General features: G+C 36.4%; 1 protein-coding gene, 1 long non-coding RNA gene and 1 pseudogene across 23 annotated transcripts; all 3 read right to left on the bottom strand.

Annotated features, from left to right (window-relative positions):
• Positions 1–643: 643 nt before the first annotated feature.
• LOC147514283 (uncharacterized) lies at positions 644–1,317 on the bottom strand. Its single transcript, XM_086594360.1, has one exon. The coding sequence runs from the start codon at positions 1,158–1,160 to the stop codon at positions 813–815; it is 348 nt and encodes a 115-aa protein (XP_086450486.1). The 5' UTR covers positions 1,161–1,317; the 3' UTR covers positions 644–812.
• A 2,313-nt stretch (positions 1,318–3,630) lies between these two features.
• LOC147514282 (uncharacterized) lies at positions 3,631–11,201 on the bottom strand. Of its 22 annotated transcripts, none has more exons than XR_015207567.1 (11): positions 10,639–11,201; positions 10,155–10,228; positions 7,712–7,773; positions 7,585–7,631; positions 7,346–7,465; positions 6,736–6,906; positions 5,629–6,171; positions 4,925–5,003; positions 4,331–4,806; positions 4,150–4,237; positions 3,631–3,989 (listed from the first exon to the last, which is right to left on the bottom strand). It is a non-coding gene; the product is annotated as an uncharacterized LOC147514282 (long non-coding RNA). The 22 variants fall into 22 exon arrangements; XR_015207575.1 differs by lacking the exon at positions 10,155–10,228 and adding an exon at positions 7,062–7,114 and having other exon boundaries at positions 5,629–5,880; positions 6,112–6,171; positions 7,585–7,773; XR_015207522.1 differs by having other exon boundaries at positions 7,585–7,773.
• Positions 11,202–19,315: 8,114 nt separating this feature from the next.
• Positions 19,316–19,636, bottom strand: LOC147514281 (leucine--tRNA ligase, cytoplasmic pseudogene; annotated as a pseudogene).
• Between the last annotated feature and the right edge of the window lie 3,881 nt (positions 19,637–23,517).

Here is a 23,517-nt window from a genome sequence, read left to right as displayed (position 1 = left end):
CTCTTCCTTGCGTAACCTTACAAACTAAGAACCGTTTTCTTTTTTACCAGACCAACTAAGACAGTTGATGCTTTGGATTGCTCAACTAAGAAAAAACAGGCAATTAGTTCCCCGCAGAAAATTTCAGGAAAAAATAAACAAAATGTACTATTCGTTTTCTTGTGCAGTTAAAAAGAGAAAGAAAAAAAAGGATACTATTTGATCATTCATGAAATCCGACAGAGTTTCATTCAACCAACAAAGAGAATTTCTTTTGAGTTGAATGTTGAATAGTTTCTAATGTGATAGGAGATCAGATCGCCTACATCAGGGTGGAAATGTGGTTAAACAAAATACACGTAAGCGTGTCATAAATGATGAAGCATGCTGATTTTTAATCGAAGTTTTATGGTAAATATGACACATATTTCATTCAAAGAGTGTTCGGACTCCCTGTGCTTATGTAGTCTGAAGGCCGGCGATATGAATTCTTCCAGTGACACAGAGACAAGACACCCCATTTATACATATTACGAAATACGAATGGTTATAACTTATCACATGCATGCTAAAATAACAAGTAGACATAAGAATATTGTGTAGGACCAAAGTATGCTTAGAACAGAATAGTTCCAATTGCCATACACCAAGGAGAAACGAGAACTTACATCATAATAAGTACGGTTTGTATCACAGGCAAGCTGTTATGTTATTTTTAGTATTGCCAACACAAGGAGATTAAGGCAACGCCAACATACACAAGTGAAGAACAAATTTAGTACGTAACTAGTAGTCATGGTTCCATGCTCTTCAGTACTTTAGCACGCCCAACATCAAACCAAAACATCTGATTTGCGTCCAACAAAGGTCCCGTCTTGTGATGACTTATTGAAGAACTCTATGCAGTCAGCAATGGCCTCATTGTAGTGTGAATTTGGAGAATAGTGATATGAGCTGCACGAAGTCTTTGGAGGCTCAGGGCGGTCAGCATGAGTACTCCTATGTCTTGGAACACTTCTAGCTGAAGGAAGTGAGAAGACAAAACGCATCAGAATCTTTCGAAAACGATCAAAGAGCTTCATGGATGAGAGAGTAGTACTAGACCTACATACTGCAGTAGGTACTTGCTCTTCTCCTCCTTTTATTTGTACGACAAAGCTCTCACTTTGAAGTCTATACATTCTCTCCAAAAATGCTCTCCGGGAAGTGTAATGTTATCATGTGTGTCGTTTGGTTTGGAGAATATAAACTAATATGAGTATACTGGCTGCTATTATGATATGGAAATTCATGTGCTCAAATCATTAGCTGGGGACTTAACTTGTCCTTCCAAACATACTTTGTTTACTAGGATTGTTAAGAGTATCTTCACTTTAAGTATTAGTTGGTGACCTACTTTGTTCCACCATCGGCCCTTAAGGTGTTCCTGGCCAATGGTCTCCTTAGAAGTTAGAACACTTGTGGGGCCAATAATGTGTAAATGTAACTTTGTGATGACACACTCAAAAGATTAGATCTTGGTGGGAATCTTGATTAATCCTGGTAATTTGATTAGTAAAGAATGGTTTGAATGATCTTTGATCGAGCACAATCGGACAGTACTGAAGCAATACGATTGAGCACATTTTACATACCTTTTGAAAATTAATAATACTGGAATACACAGTGAAATCCAAATCCCACAAAAGCTTCAATTACTGGATTGTACTACCGATATGCCAACTTGTACAGTAGACTTCCGATGCTCATAAGCATGCTATCAGTTGATCATGTGATACATGAACCTCAATTCTAAGCAGCTTTTGATACATTATAAATAAAGTGAGATTCTATTTTAAATGCATGTAAGACTCATTCTCTGATAAGCTTTTCAGGCTTCAGGAAAGGCATGAATGAGGTTGGTGGGGTGCACCAGAGTGATTATGGTGAATAAACAGATAAATTCATTAGATTTAACTAGTTTTTGAACCCGTCCTACAAACGGGTTGCGTTTTATAATATTGTTTTCATAAAAGGTTATTTTTAATTATTTCATTAATAAATAATTATTAACATTGTCTTTTTTGATTTTTTTTTCCCTACAATTTTATTTAACTAAAATGAAAAGAAAACAATACTTGTATACGTCACACGATTCATTAGTGGTAGAATACTTTAGTTCGAACACAATTAATTCTATTAATGAGTTTTGTTCCATGATCAGAATGAGCTTGTTGATTGTCATGAAGAAATGTGCATGAAAGGCCGGTATATATATTTAATTAAATATGTTTAGACACTTGTTAGCGTGTTTAGCTTGTGAAATGCATTGTTTTTTATTTTATTTATTTCTACAATTTATTCTATGTGTTATCTAATAGCAATTTTTTCCATTATGGCTTTGCCATTATTATTTTTTTATTTACTTTCTATTATATATTTTGTAACGGTAATTAAAAATACAGTTTATTTTATTTTTTTTTGGTAAAATTTTAAAAAATACTTATAGGTTGGGCCTGCTATATTGATAGTTAACAATCCAAAGGCCCCAAAGTCCACTTGAAAAAATAATATATGTACATTGACTGTTAATGGTTAAATAGGCCAAAGTCCAATTGAATTAATAATCTATGTATTGATTTTTGAAGTATAATCCATTGCTTGGGTTTCTGATTTTAAAATTATTATTGTTTTTCAACCCGTACAATTAATGTGGTTGGGCCTGTTTTTGTTTTTTTTTTCAAATCTATTATTTATGGGCTGTCAATTTTTAGGCTTTTAATGTTGTTTGATGTGCTTAATGCATAAGCCCATTTGTTTGTATAATGAACACGTGGTAAGATTTGATTTATTTCACCGAAAGATAACACGTGTAAACTCACACTTTATTCTTTTAAAAAATTCACTGATAATACCTTCATTTGCATCTGCCCATCGTTGATTGTACTGCAAATTTCCTTGTTTGCTTTTTTACAGATTATTATTATTATTATTATTATTATTATTTTATGAATAATTGATTTGAGTGTGCAGGAAGGATTTGCTTCTGTCAATAATTTATTTATTTATTGTAATGTTTGAAAAAATTGATCGTTTAACACATGACACTTTTACTAAATATATCTTCTTTAGTTGATTTTGAAATTGTATTTTTACTACAGATAATTATCGCACTAAGCTATATGGCAGACTTATATTAATTTATTCGAATACTTTCACGTTGGTTCCTAATTGATGGGGGTTTTAACTTTACTCACCGTAGTATATTTTATGTAATAGATGGAATTTTTTTTGTCTCAATGGTTAATTGCATGTGTCAGTAATGAATTTTATTTGTCACCTGAACTTTTGGGAACTTAAATAATTATCCTAAATCTCTATTGCATATTTATCTTAAGGAATATTTACCCATTGAGGAGACTCAGTCTGTTATGTAGCTTTGCAATACTATTTTCTTCCTTTTCCCCGAAGATTTGCATGTCGTAACTCATAAGCTATCACACCCCACCCCCAGAATTCTTAAGAGTAGATTAAGGATGAATTCGAATGCTGAAAAACACTGGAAGTAGCTCAAGGTTTCAAGAAGACTTGTTCAGATATATTTGTTATGTTCATAGATTATATTTCCCATGATTAGCTCAAGGGATGCAATGAATGCGTTCAAACACTTGCTTCTTATATTAGTAAAAATCTTTTGATTATTAGATATCATTTCTTCACCCAATCCTAAATGAGTGGTGTGTAGATATATATCCATAACATGTAACCCTAAACACCTCTAACTTTCACCTCATGCACAACCAATTTTTTTTAATACGTATATATTAAGGCCACTTGGGAAACTTTAAGTTCTGCCTCTTCCACATCTCTAGCTTGATGTCTTCTGTGAGCGGCTCCTTGTCCTGATGATCTATCAATGGCAGCATCAATTAAAACATGCATAAGCTCTTGCATTGTGTATATCTTAAGCTGCATGACTGCATGTCATACAATCATTGCATTCCAAACTTTATTTCTTGGATATACCATTGCTGACAAAAAAAAAAAATAATCAAATTTTCAGAGATGGCATAACTTATATGAAGCTTGCATAACTTATATAAATGCAAAAATATATTAAAAAACAAAATCAATTAACCAAAACCAATTTCATCCATAAATTGCACGAAGTAGGACGGACAAAATTCATACAATGAGTAGAGATGCTTTTCCAGATCCAAAGAGCACCAACCTTAGTATTGATAGTGCTAAATTTTGGTTTTAGATATGTTTAATCAATCTGCAAACAACCAAGAAACACTTTACTATGTGTATATAATGCTATAAGAAGTATCAAAAGTGTTCAAAGTTCAAACTTCAACTGCGAACGTACCATTTAGCAAAGCAATCCAATAGAGAAAACCTAAGTAATTAAAAACAATATAAGATTCAAATGCAAGATATAAAATAAATGAGAAGTATAATTAAGCAATATAAGGTCCCTTTTCTTTTTATACCTTTCGGTGCAGGTTCAAATTGTTCTCTTCCTAGTCCCTAACTATTTCTTCTTTGCAACTCAATCTCAAAAGGCTTATATATACAACTTCACTTCATCAATTTTAATAATGGATGACCAATTCAAAGAATAGAAAACAGTTCCTAAGATTCTTATCATCGTTACTTATTTGAAGATCTAATTGATAAGCCATAAAAAGGAGCGAATGATTCCCCCCTAATCCAATCAAAATGTTATTATTACTTATGCACCATGTCTTGGATAATTGGATCCCTACAAAGGCCACCAGGAACTCCGCCGCTTGTGATTTACTTCGCAATATCTTCACTACCAACTCTAATGTCGTCTTATACCTGTGTCACAATGTTTTTCGTGTTTAATATTCTTCACAACATACATGAGCTAGAAATGAGAATAACCACCTAGCTAAAACGTTGTGGACCTTCAATAATTGCAAAGATGAAAACATACCCCAGATTTCTGTATGGTGTGCTAGATTAGATGAAATCGAGTGGTGGGGATTCATTGTTGGATTGATTGAGCTCTGCAGCTGCTTAATCATAAAGATATCTATGAGTTTAGAAACAAAAAAAATTTAGAAGTATTTGCTAAATATCCTTAGCATTTTCTTATAATTACTAAGATAAAAATCTACGAACATTTGCTTATAAATTTGGTAATGAGTATATAATATCATATTTACATATTTATTTGTAATAATGCGGAGCTATGTATTATGTATGATATCGGAATATTATATTTTCCAGTAACGCCAAAGCTAATATCAAATTGTGATTTTTTTTTTCAATAATTTTGTAATAACAAAAAGACAAACACTATACTTACCATTACAGTTGTTATATTAGGTGAGCCAAGTGTAAAATATTTGTTATTGGTCAAATACAACCAATTCAAACGCTTCTGAGTATCTTTGTGTAATTTCAGGATTGCCAAAGTGTCCAACTATAACATTTAAAAAAAGCACCAAATTGTAATCAAACATGCAACTGTTTCAGCCCTTCACCAAAAAACTGGGAAGCACTCGACGACGTCCTGATGATACCAATGAACTACCTACTGATTATGATGAAAAACCAACTACTGGTGCCGTTTGTATCATTTCTGAGTATCACACAGACCTGCATTATTATATGGATGAAATGCGTGATTTCTACCTTGTTGAGGTAATTACTTGTCCTCTTCATGAACCAGGTCCGGGTAGATCTTCTTCTTCTCACCCTTCCATAGTTGTAGCAATACCAGCTGTTTACAGAAAATTGTTCATTTGTAGGGCTGGGGAGGACGACTCCTGGATCGAAATAGTAGATTTCAATATAGGAGCCTAGATTTCAATGACAGTTCGGTGAAGCCTTCTTGCCCCCTCATTATTTTCTTCATTCAGACTTCATTCCTAAATCCCATTTAAGCTTCCAAAAATACATACATTTTGTACCATCAGATTCTCCTAACCAATATGTATATGCATGTCCAAAAGAAATGAAAGATAGCTTATAAACACAATAATAAGTCTAAAGGTTAACAAAATGTTCATTATACAAATAGTTCACAAAGGCAACAAAAAAATTACGTGGTTAATCAATAGATTTTAGAAAGAATAAAGAATCACATTAGCACAACTGACAGTAAGTACACCTCACCTTTTCAATTAGAGAGATAGTATGGCTTCAAATCTTCCAGATCAATTTACCTTGCTCTTTCTATAAAATTAAGTCATAATTGTTGTTAAAAAATATAACGAATTAGTAACAATTTATGGAACAACGCATTGTAGTAATGAGATAGCTAATAGGATCGGTCAAGTAGCCAGCTATTACTCGCTAATTAGTAGGCACTTAAACTATCCAGTTTCTAATTTTGAGGACGAAGTCAAGTAAAAAAAGTACACTCCATTCCCGCTGAATACTCAATTTAATTCACAACAAAATAAGTCTCTTGACTAAAGCACATGCAAAGAAAACTCATGTGCTATTTAATTGATTTACAACCATAAGTTAAATAACAATTACACCATTCAACTTCCACTAACTTTATTAAAATATTATTATCGCACTCATAACGCATCAACTCGTTAATCTATAGACTAATATTTGGTATGACAACACCATACACGCAATTATAAATAACTGGGTTAGTGTCAAAATTTTCATCTCAAGGTTTTGGGATATCCCACTGTACATTGGTACTAAGTTTTAATGAATGCTTAGGTTGATACTGAACAAATAAAAGGATAATTATATTATTAAGAAAAGGAGAGAGCTCACCCGAGGTAGATCTGACCAAAAGTGAGATTTTATGTTTATTGCTCTTGTAACATAAATGTATTGCTGAACCTATTTGTAGATGAACATTCCAATGCCCATTAGCAATAACTGCAGCCTTCACTGTGATTATTGCATGGCCGTCACATTAGTTAGCATTTGTCATTGCAACACCTAACATTAATACCACACCAAATGTACTTAATAATCCATTCATCGCCAAGTAAAATGTAAGCAAACATAGCCTAAACTTAGGCCAGAGATAGCATTATCTCGATCTAACAACAAATAACCTGTCGTACTTGAGCAATTATCATGAAAAGAAGTACCTGCGTGTTATCTATATATAAAAAAAACCCCTTGAAAGCTTCAGTACCTAAACCTGGTTGATATATCCTCTAATCGGTTAATCTATTTTTCTAATTAGGCAAAACTGTTTACATTTTGCATATGATATGAAAGTGGTAAAATTTAAACCCACACATTTTCAACCTAATATATCTTGGAGCATGTTACATGCTTACAATTTTTTTGAGATGCGCCGAAAAAAGAAGAAGAAGAAACCTTACTTCATAAACATTAGGTGTTGGGGGAAACGTTAAGTTGTTCTCACATTGGTTGTCCATCAAATTAGAAAGTCGATGACGAAGAAGGTTCCAGTCAACATTTCTCACATAGCTACGGGAGGCATGCATAGAGCAACTTGCTGAATTGCAAAGAAACTACCTCCATGCTACATAAGAAGCGATAAAACAATATTAAAACACATTCAATTATGAGACATAAAATCTGCAGGAAGACAACTACTGATTGAAAATAAAAATACCATTGTTTATAAGGATAGAATATTACTTGGGTTGTGAATGTTGACGGTTATGGCTATGTTGCCACTACTTGATCTGTTATGTAGAAAACTTAGTCAAACCCTCAAAGGTCAACCTAAACGAAAAGCTTTTGAGACTTGTAAAGCCTTTTTCACCTCTCTTGTTTGCGTGCGTCTTGCTTAAGATTTAGGCGAACAAAATATTGCCTCTTCGAAGCCTGCAAATGAAGAGACACCAATTTAGGTGAACACTTACAATATTATTGGGTAAAAAGGCGCCAGCGTGAAAAATCCCTAAACACAATATTTTATAAAAAATAATGATTGTTAAAAAAAAATGAATACGAAAGCAATGATACCAACTCTAAAACGAAGAATATAAGGAACATGACTGTTGAAACACCCATTAGTATTACCAAATTAAATTCGAATTAAAGGTAGACCGTCCTTGACAGTCAGAGGAATGGCCGAAAGGAAAACCTAATCGTTGAATTGGTGTTTAGATTAAATGACATATTATATGCTATATATAGTTGAGATATTTGATGCCGAAAATCTGACTGTACAGTTGATATATATATATATATATTAGTTGAGATATTTATCCCCTGTAGCTTAAGATATATCTCCGACACTGCGTCAATTAATCTGCTTACCTTAGTGTAGTGGTAACTTGTCGTAATTGGATAGGATGACCAGAAGTGCTTCAGTAATTCTTGTGTAGATGCCGAGTGATGCAGGGCTTCCTCTTTATTTCCCTCTAGTAGTCAGTCAAGGACATTTTCCTGAGGGCACTTGCCAATGTGATACTTGGTACTTGAGTGATGTTGAGTCAAGTCTATTAGAACCTTAAGTGCAACATCAGGCCTTACAACAGGATCACTAAACCCATTTTATCTCATATCTTAAATAAGATTTTGCAAAAAACCGCAAGTATGCTGAGTGTTCAAGTCGTGACTGATTGGTTTTGTGCTGAATTCTGCATCTCCCACATTTCTAATAGCATGCTGAGAATCATAATATTGTCGAGGATCCTTAATAGAAAGAGGTGCAAATGGAAGCTTATGATGAGGATCTTGCAAATCTTCAATTGCAACCATCTGGTAGACCATTTCCATCCTTGCTGCTTGAGTTGCACTCTCATCCAACTCACCCTGTTTGGACCTAGAAAGTGCTTCTGTTGCTACAGCCTAAGTGTTTCCTAATGCAACATGTTCGGCTCTTCCTTGAAGAACAACTACTGCATGCTGGTTAAAATTATGTGAGAGATTGTACTCATCACACTCTAAGTCAATATCTCCTTAACTTTCATCACGATGCATGTAATCATCGCCTTGATCAGCTTCCATGTCTAAGGTTGGATCAACTCGCTTGAGCTTCTGGCGAGAATCATTGGCTAACGTTTCATCACCCTTAAAAAAAAGAAGCAATCACCTCATCATTATCAGCTGCAGCCACAACAGTAGCAACATTGCTTTCCCTGTACAGATACTTTGCTTGACAATATTTTGTCCAAAACTCAACTTCTGAGAACTTGTAAGGGACAAATTTCATATATGCCTTGTGAATGACTGGTTTTCTAGCAAATATTTGATCAATGATCCCCGCTGTCAAGTTAAAAGTGACTTTGTTGCCCCTCCCATCTATCACTGGATTGATATCTGTAATCATATCACTTTTAAACCTTACTTATTGTTTCATAGCCTTGCTGGCATCAGTAGAAAGCAACTCCTTTCTTGTTACCCAAAATTCAGATTCTGACAACACGTACACCACTGATTACAAATTGTTTGTGTAATTTCTGCAACTCATTATTCTCTTCAAGCAGCTTCATACGAAAATCCATCCCAACAGTACTAAGTTGTTCATCAAAAAATATCTCAGAAACTGGTTTGGGATCCTTCCGACATGATTTCTTAGATTGAAGCTTATTAGTAAGGAACTTGCTGATAAATTCACAGCAAACATCGTGCTCAGAGAAATTTTCAAACTCAAAATTGCAACGCCCCCATTGATAGTAGTATCTAGTATAAGATTTAGAATAGCTTCTTTGTGGTTCCCCTTCATGTTAAATAGGTGCTTTTGGACTGATTCTAACCCAATGGTAAGCTTCACAGAAGTAGGATTATTAGGTGTAAAGATTATTCTGTCTTCCATCATTATCAGCACGCCCTTCACGCCAAGATCCTTTACCATGGTCATATAATTACACCGCACAACAACTTCAACGAATTGATTACTATTAAAAACAATGCTCCAAACCAAAATCAATCACTTGAATTCTTCATATTAATAATATAATGAATTATCAAAGAAAATGAAAAACTATCGAATACATTAAAACCAAGAAGATAGATATTTCTTTGTTATTATTCCATCGAAATGTGATATCTACTTTCAGTTTTCAGTAACATACAAATTTTCTACTCCAGATAACCATTTAAGTTTGAGAGGTACATCTGTAAGCTTGTTCCTCAGTCCTTAAGCAATTTCATACTACTCCATATTCAAAGAACACAACCATTTTTAAAATACGTCTGACAATAATTTTTCAAGAACAAAAATGTATGCCGGAAATAAAAAAATTTCAGTAGCATACCAGCTCTCTAGTTGCCAAATCTAACTGAAAAAAGAGCACCGCGATATCGTCATTAGCGTTTTCACTCTTATCTGCTACTAAGTTTTCAAAGGAGAGAAAACAATAAATCAATTCCAACACAAAGTAATTCCTTAGTAATGTGTCCTTGCTAATAATTGTTAATTTTTCAGGCGACCAGAGTTATTTTCTTCTTTCATTTGGTGTGGGGTTGTTTATGTGGGATTCACATGGGTGCTACCCACATGCGAACCTCTTTACTCCTTTAGTGGTAAAAAAAAGTTGATTAGAGTGTCTGATGAACACAGTTATGCATTTGAGTTGATGGTAATTTACTCCGATTCCCAGTCGCTGGTGGTAATCATAGATTTGGTAAAATATCAAGTAGAAATTAGTAGAACACTCAACACTGGAGAACTCACGACACTGAATTTAGATAATGTGATGACTTAAAGAAAACACATGATTGAAATAAGAGCAAACTCACCAATATGGTTCTCAGATCATAAGGCAGCAAGAGGGAGGAGGAACCCCTATTAGCAAGAAACCCGATTCCAAGTCATGCCTTTTGCATTGTAGCACTCGTGAGTTCTACAAAAACTTCAGGCTTCTTTATAAGAGAATCGTAGGTGCTTGAGTTAGGCATGATGCCATCCAGCTTATTAGTAATACGTCTCTCACCATCTTCTGGCATCCCCGTACGAAACCCATTCATCCCCAACAATAAACGTCACAATTGTTGGTTGAAGACCTTTATCTAGCATCTCACGGAGGAGCTCGAGGCCCGGCTCAAAATCACTTACCTAGCCTGTTAATTAGATCATCAAGTTTCCTATCCAAAAAAAAAAAAAAAAAAAAAAAAAGATCATCAAGCCCTCCAAGGAAAGTGGACGATAGAAAAGTTGGGGTGGGTTTTTTTGTGAAGAATAGAGGAATTTGTTTTGTTGGGGTTTAGTGTTTTGTGCACTGTGAAAGTTTTATTTCCTATATTTAGTCTCCGGATTTGTCTCCTGATTTTTCGGGAGTAAAGAGGGTACTTAAAATTTGATTACGTGGACACCCTCATAGACCAGGAAAAGAGACTGCTATTATATATATATAAAGATTTAATAACTTCAGAATAAGTTAAACATACAAATAGAATGTTTCTCATTGTCTTGAGAATTGCTAAGGAAGGTGTGACCTGTAAGGAGATTTTAATGAGTCTATATGTTATATATTGTTGTGAATATATAAGTGCGGAAACGCTACTTTATTACAAAACGGATCAATCTTACACAAAAGATCGATCATTCACACTGCAAGACTTCAACACCCTCCAAACAATATCCCAACACTTCCGATATCAAATATAAAGCGATATAAAGTAAAAACAATTAATGTAAAGGAAGAACAAACCACAAGACGAGATATATCGTGGTTCTAATTTACTTCTACTTCTACACTCAATTCCAAAGCTTTTACCTGATGTCCCGAGTAATATGAGATTACAAGTCTCTCAATTCACTCACAAAGAATGAACACTCAACTCACAAAAAGAATGAACACTCAACTCACAAAAATTTTTCTCTTATAATCTCTCTTTCTTGGTTTTGGAAAAGGTTAGGTTTTCAAAAAACTAATTTTGTTTTTATACCAAAAAACCAAAATCTCTAAGCATCTTGTAGAAAGCCCACAAAAGGACTGAGCGCTGGCGCTATTCTTCGAATGCTGGTCGCTTGGCTCTTGGGACCACGATGCGCTGAAGTCGCTTCACTCTGGGTTGGCCTCGACCGTGAAAACCAGAAAAAACTCTTTTTTCTCTACATATATTTTGCTCACTAATATGCTTACAGGGCATGATGTTACTTGAAGAAAAAGATTGAAATGAGGGGATAGATAATACTCTACTGACCACTGATCATTAGTGCACTGTTTATGTCGTACTTATTACTCCAAAGAATAAACTGTCATGTAGAGGGAAAGTTGCAGCGTCCCAATTTGCTCACCATGATAACAAAATATTGACTTTTGACTGGTTGTCTAGTAGATATGATTGTTGTCTAGTAGAACGACCAACATTCGCAACTTAGGAGCCTAGGAGGAGTTTTGTTTCTGGAATCACGGTTCTGTGGGAAACTAGAGCTGCGAAGGAGAAAGAGCTGTAAAAGCCTGTAAACCTGTAACTCTGTAAGTGTATACTCAATGTGGGAAACAAAAACTAAAATTACTCAAGAAAGGTAAAAATATATATATCCCTATTTATATTTACCTGTAGGCTGTAACAACTAGATTGGATACTAGCCTCCAGCGAACAAAAGCAAAAATAAAAATAAAATAACAGTTGGTCAACAAAATAAACATTTTTCTTTATTTTTTTCGCTGAACCAAATAATAACAGGAAATAAGTTAATGTCAGACATACACTTTGAAAGAGGATCCATACGTTGGGTGTGGAGTTTCTGACAAATTCCAAGCTCCAGATACAAGGTCTACTACAGTTCTCTAGAGCCTTTATCACTAAGGGATTATCACCCTCAAAGAGAAAGTCTGCTACTTCAGGTGTAGCGGCCATGTATCTTAACTGCAACTTCAACGCTTCCTCTGCACTCCTAAACCTGAATCTCCTAATCGCTACTGTGCCTTCCCCAGTTCCATGCTCTAGCTCCTGCTCCAGCTCACCCAGTGATCCATTTTTACACATAGTATTGTGAGGAGTCACAGGAAATAAATAATCCAAGTCAGATAGGTGCACAGAGTTAGAGTCAGAAGAAGCGGAGGAAGCCTCAGTGCTGTGCTTGTTGCTTGCCTCTTCATTTGGATACTTGTAAAGTTGTAAGCATTTAGCTCCTTGTCTCTGGCTTGTTCTAAATTTCTAATTACTCATTCTCTATCCTCTGTCTCCCTCAAACTTGATATTGTTTCTTGTCTCCCACATATAGTGCATAAGGATGCATGCCATAACTCCCCTAGCTTGCTTCCTTAACCTCCTCTTTGCTGCAACAACTTCAAAATCCCTTCTATTCAATCGCTTATGGACCAACCAGTTATCAGATCTCGACCAACTGCATTCAACAAAACAAAACTGCGCCATTGGAAATGCTCATAGTAGGATTTCTAGTAGAAAGGCCCATGGCCTAATAGCCTCTAATGTGTCTTACGCCAGGAAGCTTTGGAATTTGGACTCTCTTCCTAATTGCATTGCAAAAATGAGATGTGTATGCTTTGTTATTATTCAAGTTAAATGATAGAAGTTTATATAACGAGGAAAATACAAAACTAGAAGACATGCTAGACAAGCTACTAAATTTCTTTAGTAACTGCCTTCTAGTTTAGTTGGTAAAACCTTTGGGTGATGATACCAACCCCGCCAGCATCAAAGAATTACTGATCGATCTCATTTAAAAACAGGCTTGCCAATAAAAAATAAAAAAACTACTAAAAATTTCCATACATAAGCAACAATGAAACTGACATTCTCAAAACCCTAAATTCTTATCAAGACTTCACAGTATGACAATAACGCATTGCTTCGACAGACAAAAACATAACCAACCACCTACTTGTTATGTTATTGGAGTCTAATTGCAACCGCCATCACATGAAGCCTTATCCAAATCGGTTTTGGTTTTGATAACTATTAGTTCATGGATTTGGTTATGTACTAGGACTCTAAGTGGAGTTGGTTATCATAACCAACTACTACACACGATATTTATCTCAATCAGTTTTAGTTTCTCTTTTGCTTTAGGACTTGTATTAGATGAGAGTCTATAAATAGAACCCTATCCTTAGAGTTTTAGTATCACACATTAGAGAGAAACTTGAGAGCATAGATTACAAATTAGGTGAGCTATTTTGTGAGTGCTTTGTGTGAGATTGATTGAGAGAGATATATTAGTGTTTGTAACTACTTCTTGATAATAGTGAATTGTGGTGCGCTTGTGGATTAAGGCAATTGCCTAACCACGTATATCTGTGTGTTCCTCTTCTTTGTTTTTTTCTTCTGAGTTTTCTAGATTCTAAATTCATCGTGTTGGTTGGGGTAGATCCTTAACAATTGGTATCGGAGCGTAAGGTTTTACTGTGGATCTTGGGTATTGATTGTTCCTGTGTGAGCAATGGCGAATGACGAAGGAAAGCTGAAGATCGAAAAGTTTGACGGAACAAATTTTGGATTTTGGAAGATGCAAATTGAAGATCATCTATATCTTCCATTGATGGGATCCAAACTTGAAGCAATGGATGTGGATGTTTGGAACCTGCTTGACATAAAGACACTTGGTACAATTCGGTTATCTCTGGGAAGATGCAAATTGAAGATCATATATATCAGAAAGATCTATATCTTCCATTGATGGGATCCAAACCTGAAGCAATGGCTGTGGATGTTTGGAACCTGCTTGACATAAAGACACTTGGTACAATTCGGTTATCTCTAGGGAAGTCGGTAGCATTTAATATCAAGACTAAGAAGACCACTGTGGATCTCATAAATGCTCTCTCTGCTATGTATGAACAACCATTTGCTGCTATTAAGGTACATCTTATTATAAAGCTCTTTACTTTAAGGATGTCTGAAGGAGATTCGTTCAAGGAACATCTTAATAAGTTCAACGAGACCAGGGATCAGTTAGAGTCTGTTGAAATATCTTTTAGTGATGAAGTTAGAGCTTTGACCATTCTTGGTCGATGCCGCCAAATTTGAAAACTACGATTCTTTGCCATCGGTGGCTCTGCTCTGAGTAAAACTAAGTTGAAGTTCGATGATGTAGTTAGTATGATACTGACCGAGGAGATCCGAAGTAAATCAGATGTTGCTTCAACTTCTGAGTTTGCATTGAGTTTTGAAAGTAGGGGTAGGAGTTCATACAATGATTATGATAAGAACAGATCTAAATCCAAAGGAAAATCTCAAGTTGATATATCCGAGATAGATTGTTATAACTGTGGCAAGAAAGGACATTACTCTTATGATTGTCGGTTGCCCAAGAAAAAGAAAGGTAAGAAACATGGAAAGAATAAACGCTAAGAAGTCAATATGGCTGAGGTGTTAGATGATGCATTGATTTGTTCTATGGAGAGCAGAGACGACTCCTGGGTGCTGGACTCGGGTGCTTCATTCCATACGACCTCAAATAAGGATATGATAGAAAACTATGTTCCAGGTAATCTTGGTACAGTCTATCTGGGTGATAACAAGCCTTGCAACATTGCTAGTAAAGGCAATGTACAAATCAAGATTGATGGGTCTGTATGGAAGCTAAAAGATGTAAGGCATGCTCCAGATTTGAGGAGCAACCTAATCTCAGTAGGGCAGCTAGCAAGTGAAGGTTATACTACCCATTTTACAGGTGAAAGTTGGAAAGTAGCAAAAGGTGCATCGCTTATTGCACGTGGAAAGAAAGATGGTACTCTCTATTTAACCACCAGTGGTTGTGGTTATGTTGATGTTGCTGATGACAAAGAAGATCCAAACACATGGCATCGCAGACTTGGGCATATGAGTGAAAAAGGAATGCAAGTCCTTCATTCACAAAGAAAGCTACCAGGTTTGAAGTCTACTGGGATAGACTTATGTGAGAACTGCATATATGGGAAGCAGAATCATGTTAGCTTTCAGAAAGTGGGAAAAACTCCAAAGCATCAGAAACTTGAGTTGGTTCACATAGATGTCTGGGGTCCTTCATCTGTCTCCTCTCTTGGTAGTAAGTCATACTTTGTGACTTTCATTGATGACTCTACTAGAAAGGTATAGGTTTATTTCTTGAAGCAGAAATCTGAGGTTTTGATGTATTCAAGAAGTGGAGAGCTATAGTTGAAAATGAGACAGGGTTGAAATTGAAGTGTTTGAGATTTGATAATGGTGGAGAGTACAATGATACTAGTTTCAAAGAGTATTGTGCTGAAAACGGTATTCGAATGGATAAGACACTGCCAGGGACTCCTCAACAGAATGGGGTGGCTGAAAGAATGAACAGGTCATTGACAGAGCGTGCACGATGCATGCGTATACAGGCAGGGTTACCGAAACTATTTTGGGCCAAAGTAGTTAGTACAACATCTTACTTGATTAACCGTGGGCCATCAATTCCATTAGATCACAGGTTACCTGAGGAGGTCTGGGGCGACAAGGAAGTAAGTCTCTCTTATTTGCGAGTGTTTGGATGTGTGTCATATGTGCATATCAGTGATCAGTCTAGGAGAAAACTTGATCCTAAATCATTGAAGTGTGTATTCATTGGATATGGTGGTGATGAGTTTGGTTATCGATTTTGGAATTACCATAATCGAAAAATCATATGGAGTAGAGATGTGGTATTCAATGAGAATATAATGTACAAGGACAAAAATGACACACATGTTGGTGGGACTAACTTTGTTGACTTGGAAGACGCTGAAATTAGTCATGGTACAGTGCAACAATAGGTTACTGATGTTCCACAGCCAAACACAGAAAGTGGTGATGGGGTTGCTACATCACAGACTCCAGCTCCAACCAATGATCTTAGGAAGACTTCTAGGCAGCATGTGCCGAGTCAAAAGTATCCCACATCCACTGATATGACTTACTTGCTCCTTACTGATGGTGGTGAACCCCAGTGCTATGATGAAGCAATGAAGGTAGAGGATGCGAGCAAGTGGGAGCTTGCTATGAAAGATGAGATGGACTCCATCATCACAAATGAGACATGGGAGTTATCTAAATTACCCATTGGAAAGAAGGCCTTGCATAACAAATGGGTATACCGAGTAAAAGAAGAGCATGCTGGCTCTAAAAGGTACAAGGCCAGATTGGTAGTCAAAGGTTTTCAGCAAAAACATGGAATTGACTACATTGATATATTTTCTCCAGTGGTGAAACTTACTACTATCAGAATGACTCTGGGTATTGTGACAGCTGAAGGTTTACATCTAGAGCAGTTAGATGTTAAGACCGCATTTCTTCATGGTGACCTAGATGAAGAAATTTATATGCACCAACCGGAAGATTTCATCATGAATGGTAAGGAGGAAATGGTGTGTAAGTTGAAAAAGAGCTTATACGGTTTGAAATAGGCACCAAGACAGTGGTACAAGAAGTTTGATGGTTTCATACAAAAGAACGGTTTCTTCAAGTGCAATGCTGATAATTGTTGTTACTACAAGAGATTTGATTATAATTATCTTATTTTGTTGCTATATGTTGATGATATGTTGATAGCTGGGTCAGATATGAATGAAATTAAAAATCTGAAGAAACAGTTGGCAAGTGAATATGTTATGAAGGATCTGGGTGCAACTAAGCAGATTCTTGGGATGAGAATCAGTAGAGACAAAGAGAAGGGAACTTTGACATTGTCTCAGGTTGATTATGTTGAACGTGTTATTCGAAAGGTCAACATAAGTGATGCTAAACCTGTTAGCACACCCTTGGGTAGTCACTTTCGGTTATCTAAGGAACAATCTCCCAAGACCCAGAAAGACATAGATTTCATGGCTAAGGTACCATATGCCTCAACCATTGGAAGTCTAATGTATGCAATGGTTTGCACGAGACCAGACATTGCTCAAGCAGTGGGAGTTGTGAGCAGATTTCTTAGTGATCCTGGAAAGCAACACTGGGAGACAGTTAAGTGGATACTGCACTACTTGAAAGACACTACTAATGTCTGTTTGTGTTATCACAGAGGTGATATAAGACTGCAAGGTTATGTTGATGCAAACTTTGCATGAGATATTGATCGCAAGAGGAGCACCACTGGCTATGTGTTTACTATGGGTGCAACAGTCGTTAGTTGGGTTTCATAATTACAGAAGATAGTTGCTTTGTCTACTACAAGCAGAGTATGTTACAGTCACTGAGGCTAGCAAAGAGATGATATGGCTCCAAGGCTTGCTGCTGGAAGAGTTAGGTTTGATATAAGATGAAAATGTGTTGCATTGTAACAGTCAAAGTACAATACATCTAGCGAAGAATTTAGCATTCCATTCGAGGACTAAACATATTGATGATATACGTTACCATTTCATTAGGTCACTTCTGGAAGATGAAGTAATAGTACTTGAGAAGTTTCAAGGAAGTCGGAACCCAACTGATATGTTGACTAAACCAGTGACTATTGAGAAACTAAAGCTCTGTTTAGCTTCAGTTGGTCTTCTAGCTTGAGGATCGTTGTTGAAGCACACCATGATGCACCAGTTACAAGGAGTACAATTACTTTGTTTATCAGTCTCCAAGTGGGAGATTGTTATGTTATTGGAGTCTGATTGCAACCGCCAGCACATGAAGCCTTATCCAAATCGATTTTGATTTTGATAACCATTAGTTCATGGATTTGGTTATGTACTAGGACTCTATAAGTGGAGTTGGTTATCATAACTATCTACTACACATGATCCTTATCTCAATCAGTTTTAGTTTCCCTTTTGCATTAAGACTTGTATTAGATGGGAGTCTATAAATAGTATCACACATTAGAGAAAAACAGAGCATATATTATAAATTAGGTGAGCTATTTTGTGAGTGTTTTGTGTGAGATTGATTGAGAGAGATATATTAATGATTGTAACTACTTCTTGATAATAGTGAATTGTGGTGCGCTTGTGGATTAAGGCAATTGCTTAACCACGTATATCTGTATTTCTCTTTTTTTGTTTTTTTCTTTTGAGTTTTCTAGATTCTAAATTCGTCGTGTTGGTTTGGGTAGATCCCTAACACTACTCATGGCCAAATGCCAATTCATAATGCCGAAGAACAGAATTTAAGGTCTATAACAGTTGTGCAACAAATCTTCAGGTACAATGCAACTACGTTCAACTCTTTTGTATTTGCCTACAACAGGTGTGAACCGGCCTATCAGCAAAAATTTGGCTACCTTCTATAACGAATAAGCTCTGAAATCTATCCAACAATGAATAAGATGAACAGACCTAGCAAAACCCAGCAATTTGTTTGCCCATACATGGTCTCAGGTCTCAAAGTCGCAGCAGCCAAGAAAACTTTCCTTCCCTCCAAAGGACTCAACTTACGGGGAAAAGGTGGAACAACCTCCATCTTAATCAGAGTGTATTCTTGGGAGCTGGACCCCTTCACCCGTGATATGCACAGGGTGAATATCGAAAGGGGAATAAATTGGGTATCTCATGTCCTTGATGTCCTTGACAATCTTGCCATGTCTTTCAACTGCCACCTAACAAAAGCATCATAGAAGGGATTCATATATGTCTGTGGTTATGAAGGAGCGGCGCCAGTCGCAGCCAAGTCCGAAGGCTTTAAGGTAAAGTCTGCCCAACATTTGCCTCTCCAGCTCTTTGTGCTCTTCCACAAAGCTGTCAAATGAATGTGGGTCTCCGAACCTCTTAACCTCGCGCTCTAGTTTATCAGCAGACGCCTTAATGGGCATCCCAGTGCAATGGAAAGCAAAAGGCAAAAGCACACTGGCACCTCTCAATCTATGATAAGCAGCCGCAAATTTCAGTTTCGACAACGAGAACGCATGACCCAAATGCAGATAGCCATTCATATAAGGATATGGGAAGTTTCCAAAGAACTTTTGTCCTGGTTTAGCAGGCTTTTCACAGGACTCAGCCGTCTCAGCGCTAAGTACAGGTTTTGAAGTGATGCGGTCGTGAAGTCAGCAGAAAGAAATTTTGACCATGTGTCCATAGTTCTGGTCCGCACCCTATACACCTTACAGCAACTGTGTTTGGGTGGACACTTCACACTTGGGAATAATGAAATGACTAGTTCAGTATTTTGTTTTTGTGCATGTTGGGTGTGGGCAGCAATAATTCTACACTGACACACGGAGAATTTGACACAGTGATGTGGCACTGCAACATTAATATTGCAATATGAAAAACCACTATTACAACATCAATGTTGTATCGAGAAGTATCACTGCAACGTCAATATTGCACCGAGAAATATCACTTTAATATCAATGTTGCACCATGAAAACCACTACAACATCAATATTGCACTATGAAAAATCAATTAAATAGATGGTTTGCTATGAAAAAAAGATGAGAATGACAAAATAAGAATGAAAATATGATAATGGAAAGAGAATAAATGTTTTAAGTGAGAGAAAAGAGATTTTTAGCTCTTATTTTCACCACTGCAATTTTGATATTGCAATATGTTACGTCATTGTGTCTTGACTGTCATTTTTCGTCAGTGTAATATTACTCGTGTTGGCAGCCCTTTGTAAGATTTATGGTGATATATATGAATATGATAACAGGGTCCAATTTAGGGAATGTGGAGACGTGGAGATATATATATCTCATAAGGAACTAGCGATTGGATTATTAGTAATAAGTTGTTGTTGGAATGTAGTGTTCAACCATATTTGGCCTCTTTCCCCGCCCCCTTAATTAGATTACTACCCTCTGACGATTTAGTAGCATTATAGTGAAAGAATGAACTTCACGTAAAGATTTTAATTTAGGTGGTCGGTTGAATTGAATAGAGTTATGGGGAAAGCATGAAATTAATAAAAGATGTAACTGTACTGTGCACATGTAACCATGTGACACCTCTTTCCACCACTTGAGACAAATTGCCACCCCTTTAAGCTCAGCTTAGCCAGGATCATGAGCGAGCCAAATACTTCAGAACAGTGCCCATGTTGCACCAATTTTCCATACCATGGGTGGACTAAGAACTATTTGTTCACCAACTAACACTTATTAAAACTGGTGATAATCAATATGTATACATTGATAACTTGATTATTCTTGTGGTCCCAAGACCCCCAGCTAGGAGTTCAGGTATCATGAACCAGCAGGGAATCAAACAATGATCTTCCTGATGTTATAAACTTGATATAGTCATTGATTGTGCTAAACTGCTAATGATATGTTCAACTACCACATGAATCAACTCTTGAAGCCAAGACTTATCTCTATTGTCTATGCAATCGATTCCCAGTAATATCTTGCTCGACTATTAGCCCTTCGTAGACCAACTTGTTTTTACACGTTCACTGATGCCTTACGAGTTGTTACTAACTTCGAAGCAGATAGTATGGCCATTGTACTTGCAGTTGAGATTGCAGCACGACATGGATGGAGGAAAATATGGATTGAAGCTGACTCTTCTACAGCTATTTGTTCCTTTAAAGAGAATAAAGTTCCTTTAGCAAGTGAGGCAGAGATGGGTCAGGGCAACCAACAAGCTTCAGGAGGTTAGGCTAACTCATGTATTACGAGAAGCGATTGTTGCTACAGAAGCAGCAGCAAAAAAGGGATCACACTTGGCAGTAGGCCTGAGTTTGCAAGAGTTATAGAATGCCCTCATAGAACTTACTTTACGTTCACCCTAAGGTTCTAATGAGACCATGTTGTAAAAGGATCCTCCCTACACTCTCTGTAACATTCTTATGTTATTCTTATAAAACATGACAAGCTAGAGGAACGCAATGGTCTTGAAAAGGAAGAGGCTCGAGGCATGCATCCTCTGCGGTCTAGAGCTAGCTAAGAAGATGCAGGGTAGGAAAGATTTTAGCCAACTGCCAAACATAGCACTTGCTATGGAGCAACGAGTAGATCAGTATTTTGGGACTTGGGAAGCTTAAATTTACTAATATACTAACATTGTGAAGGTTCTGTCCTCTTGAGAAAGCCTGAATTAGACCAATAAAATGGGATGTAAATTTCATATATATCGATGAAGGGCTAATGTTATCGTGGATCCCAATGTTAAGACCTTACTCATATATAATCCTCGATCAATGTCTCATATCCTATCCAACAACCTAAGAGTATCATATTAAGCATTCCATATTAACTAGCTTAGTAAGAACCAACAGACTTGATCCAACTCTTCTTTTACGTTTGAATCTCTTACATGGTTTGTATCTTTCAATTTTCACATACTAAAAAGTAGGACTAGCTCACTGGACTCTAGAGTGCAAAGAAGGCATAGGGTCCCATTTCCTCAGAGATAAGGCGTGTTGTTCCCCAGAAGACCAGAATCCGGAAAAACAATCTTCATGCATGGGCCTAGATATCTAGAGGAAAATGATTAATTGGTTTGGGTTCGATAAAAAATCTTTAAAATGGATTGGTTATTGGGCTGTTGGCCATTTGTTTTTCCTTTCAGTGCACATTTTTCGCTTCATTATATGAAAACACCAAAGCTCCTACAAAATAAGAAAATCAGAAAAGCTTGGAAGTGTTTAGCTGTTTCAGCATAAAAACTGGAAAAATCTGGTCAAATGCAGTATTTAAAATTTATAATAACATCTAATTGTTTGATAATATTGAACTAGTTTAATGTCAAGGTTCTCTTGAAGTTGAGCCGAATTAACTGAGCCAAGCTTTCCAAGTGGTCTATGAGGTAGTTGTCCACCTCTAGCTAGCATGTTGAGCATTTTAAAATACTGATCCATATATTATATTATTTGCGTAAACATATATTCTGACTTCAATTGAAAGACCAACAACTAACTCCAAGTCTCCAACATAGAGGAAGATGAAAGGGAGAAGAAACATGAAGAGCTCACTATGCATTCCTAGGCTAAGAGGCATCAACAACAGCAAGAACACAAGGGTTTCACCCCTTTCATTGTTGGAGCGTTTTCGAGAAGCCGTCTTCCGTTTGATTATGCTAACAGCCCTTTCCAAGACCACCCGTGGTTGCGACAATGGTTCAGACCATGTACCCAGGTCGCGGCCTTACTATCACCAAGACCAGCATAATAGCGATGCTGTAGCAGACTGTATAGAATTCATCAAGAAGTCCGCGTCTCCTGAAGAAAACCGTGACTCTTATGCTAGTAGTTCTATGAATTCTGATGATCAAAATGTTTTCCCGGTGTTGTCTGTGATGTAATGTAGTTTTGATTTGGTGATAGTTATGTGTGAGATGAATGTAGATAGTTCACAGAAGTGTGTCAAAAATACAGTTAGCTGTGCAATAATCTTTTCTCTTTTTAGATTTTTGGTCCTTTTGAGAAAGCAGGTATCTCTTCTCATTGAAATTAAAGTGACCGGGTGTGCATTTTATTGTTGTATAGGCTTTGATTTCTTCTTTCTCTTATCATCTTATCAAAATTACAAGTGTGCTTGTGGAAACAATTAGATACTATTGTGACTTCCACAATTTATTTGTTGAAGGAGTAATAGTTTCATACTTTGATTCATGATTCAGTAAGGTTTAATTTGGAGTACTTGTTTTCGGTGAGGTGTAACTCAATTTGACAGAGAGAATGATCGAAGGAAGAGCATATGTGCATTAGTACATAGCATGTCATCTTAGGCTTAAAATGTATGTATGATTTCCAGTACAAGTACTCAATAAGAGCTAGAAATGAATGAATGCATGATCCAAATAAGTGACTCGGTCTACTACCTGTACTAAAAATTCTACTCCAAGTTTCAGCTATACAAATTTGCT

This window comes from Coptis chinensis, chromosome 2 (assembly GCF_015680905.1).
Source record: "Coptis chinensis isolate HL-2020 chromosome 2, ASM1568090v1, whole genome shotgun sequence".
In the NCBI taxonomy this organism is placed as follows: domain Eukaryota; kingdom Viridiplantae; phylum Streptophyta; class Magnoliopsida; order Ranunculales; family Ranunculaceae; genus Coptis; species Coptis chinensis.
The sequence above is the reverse complement of the archived record's forward strand: the minus strand, read 5'-3'. Positions and strand labels throughout refer to the sequence as shown.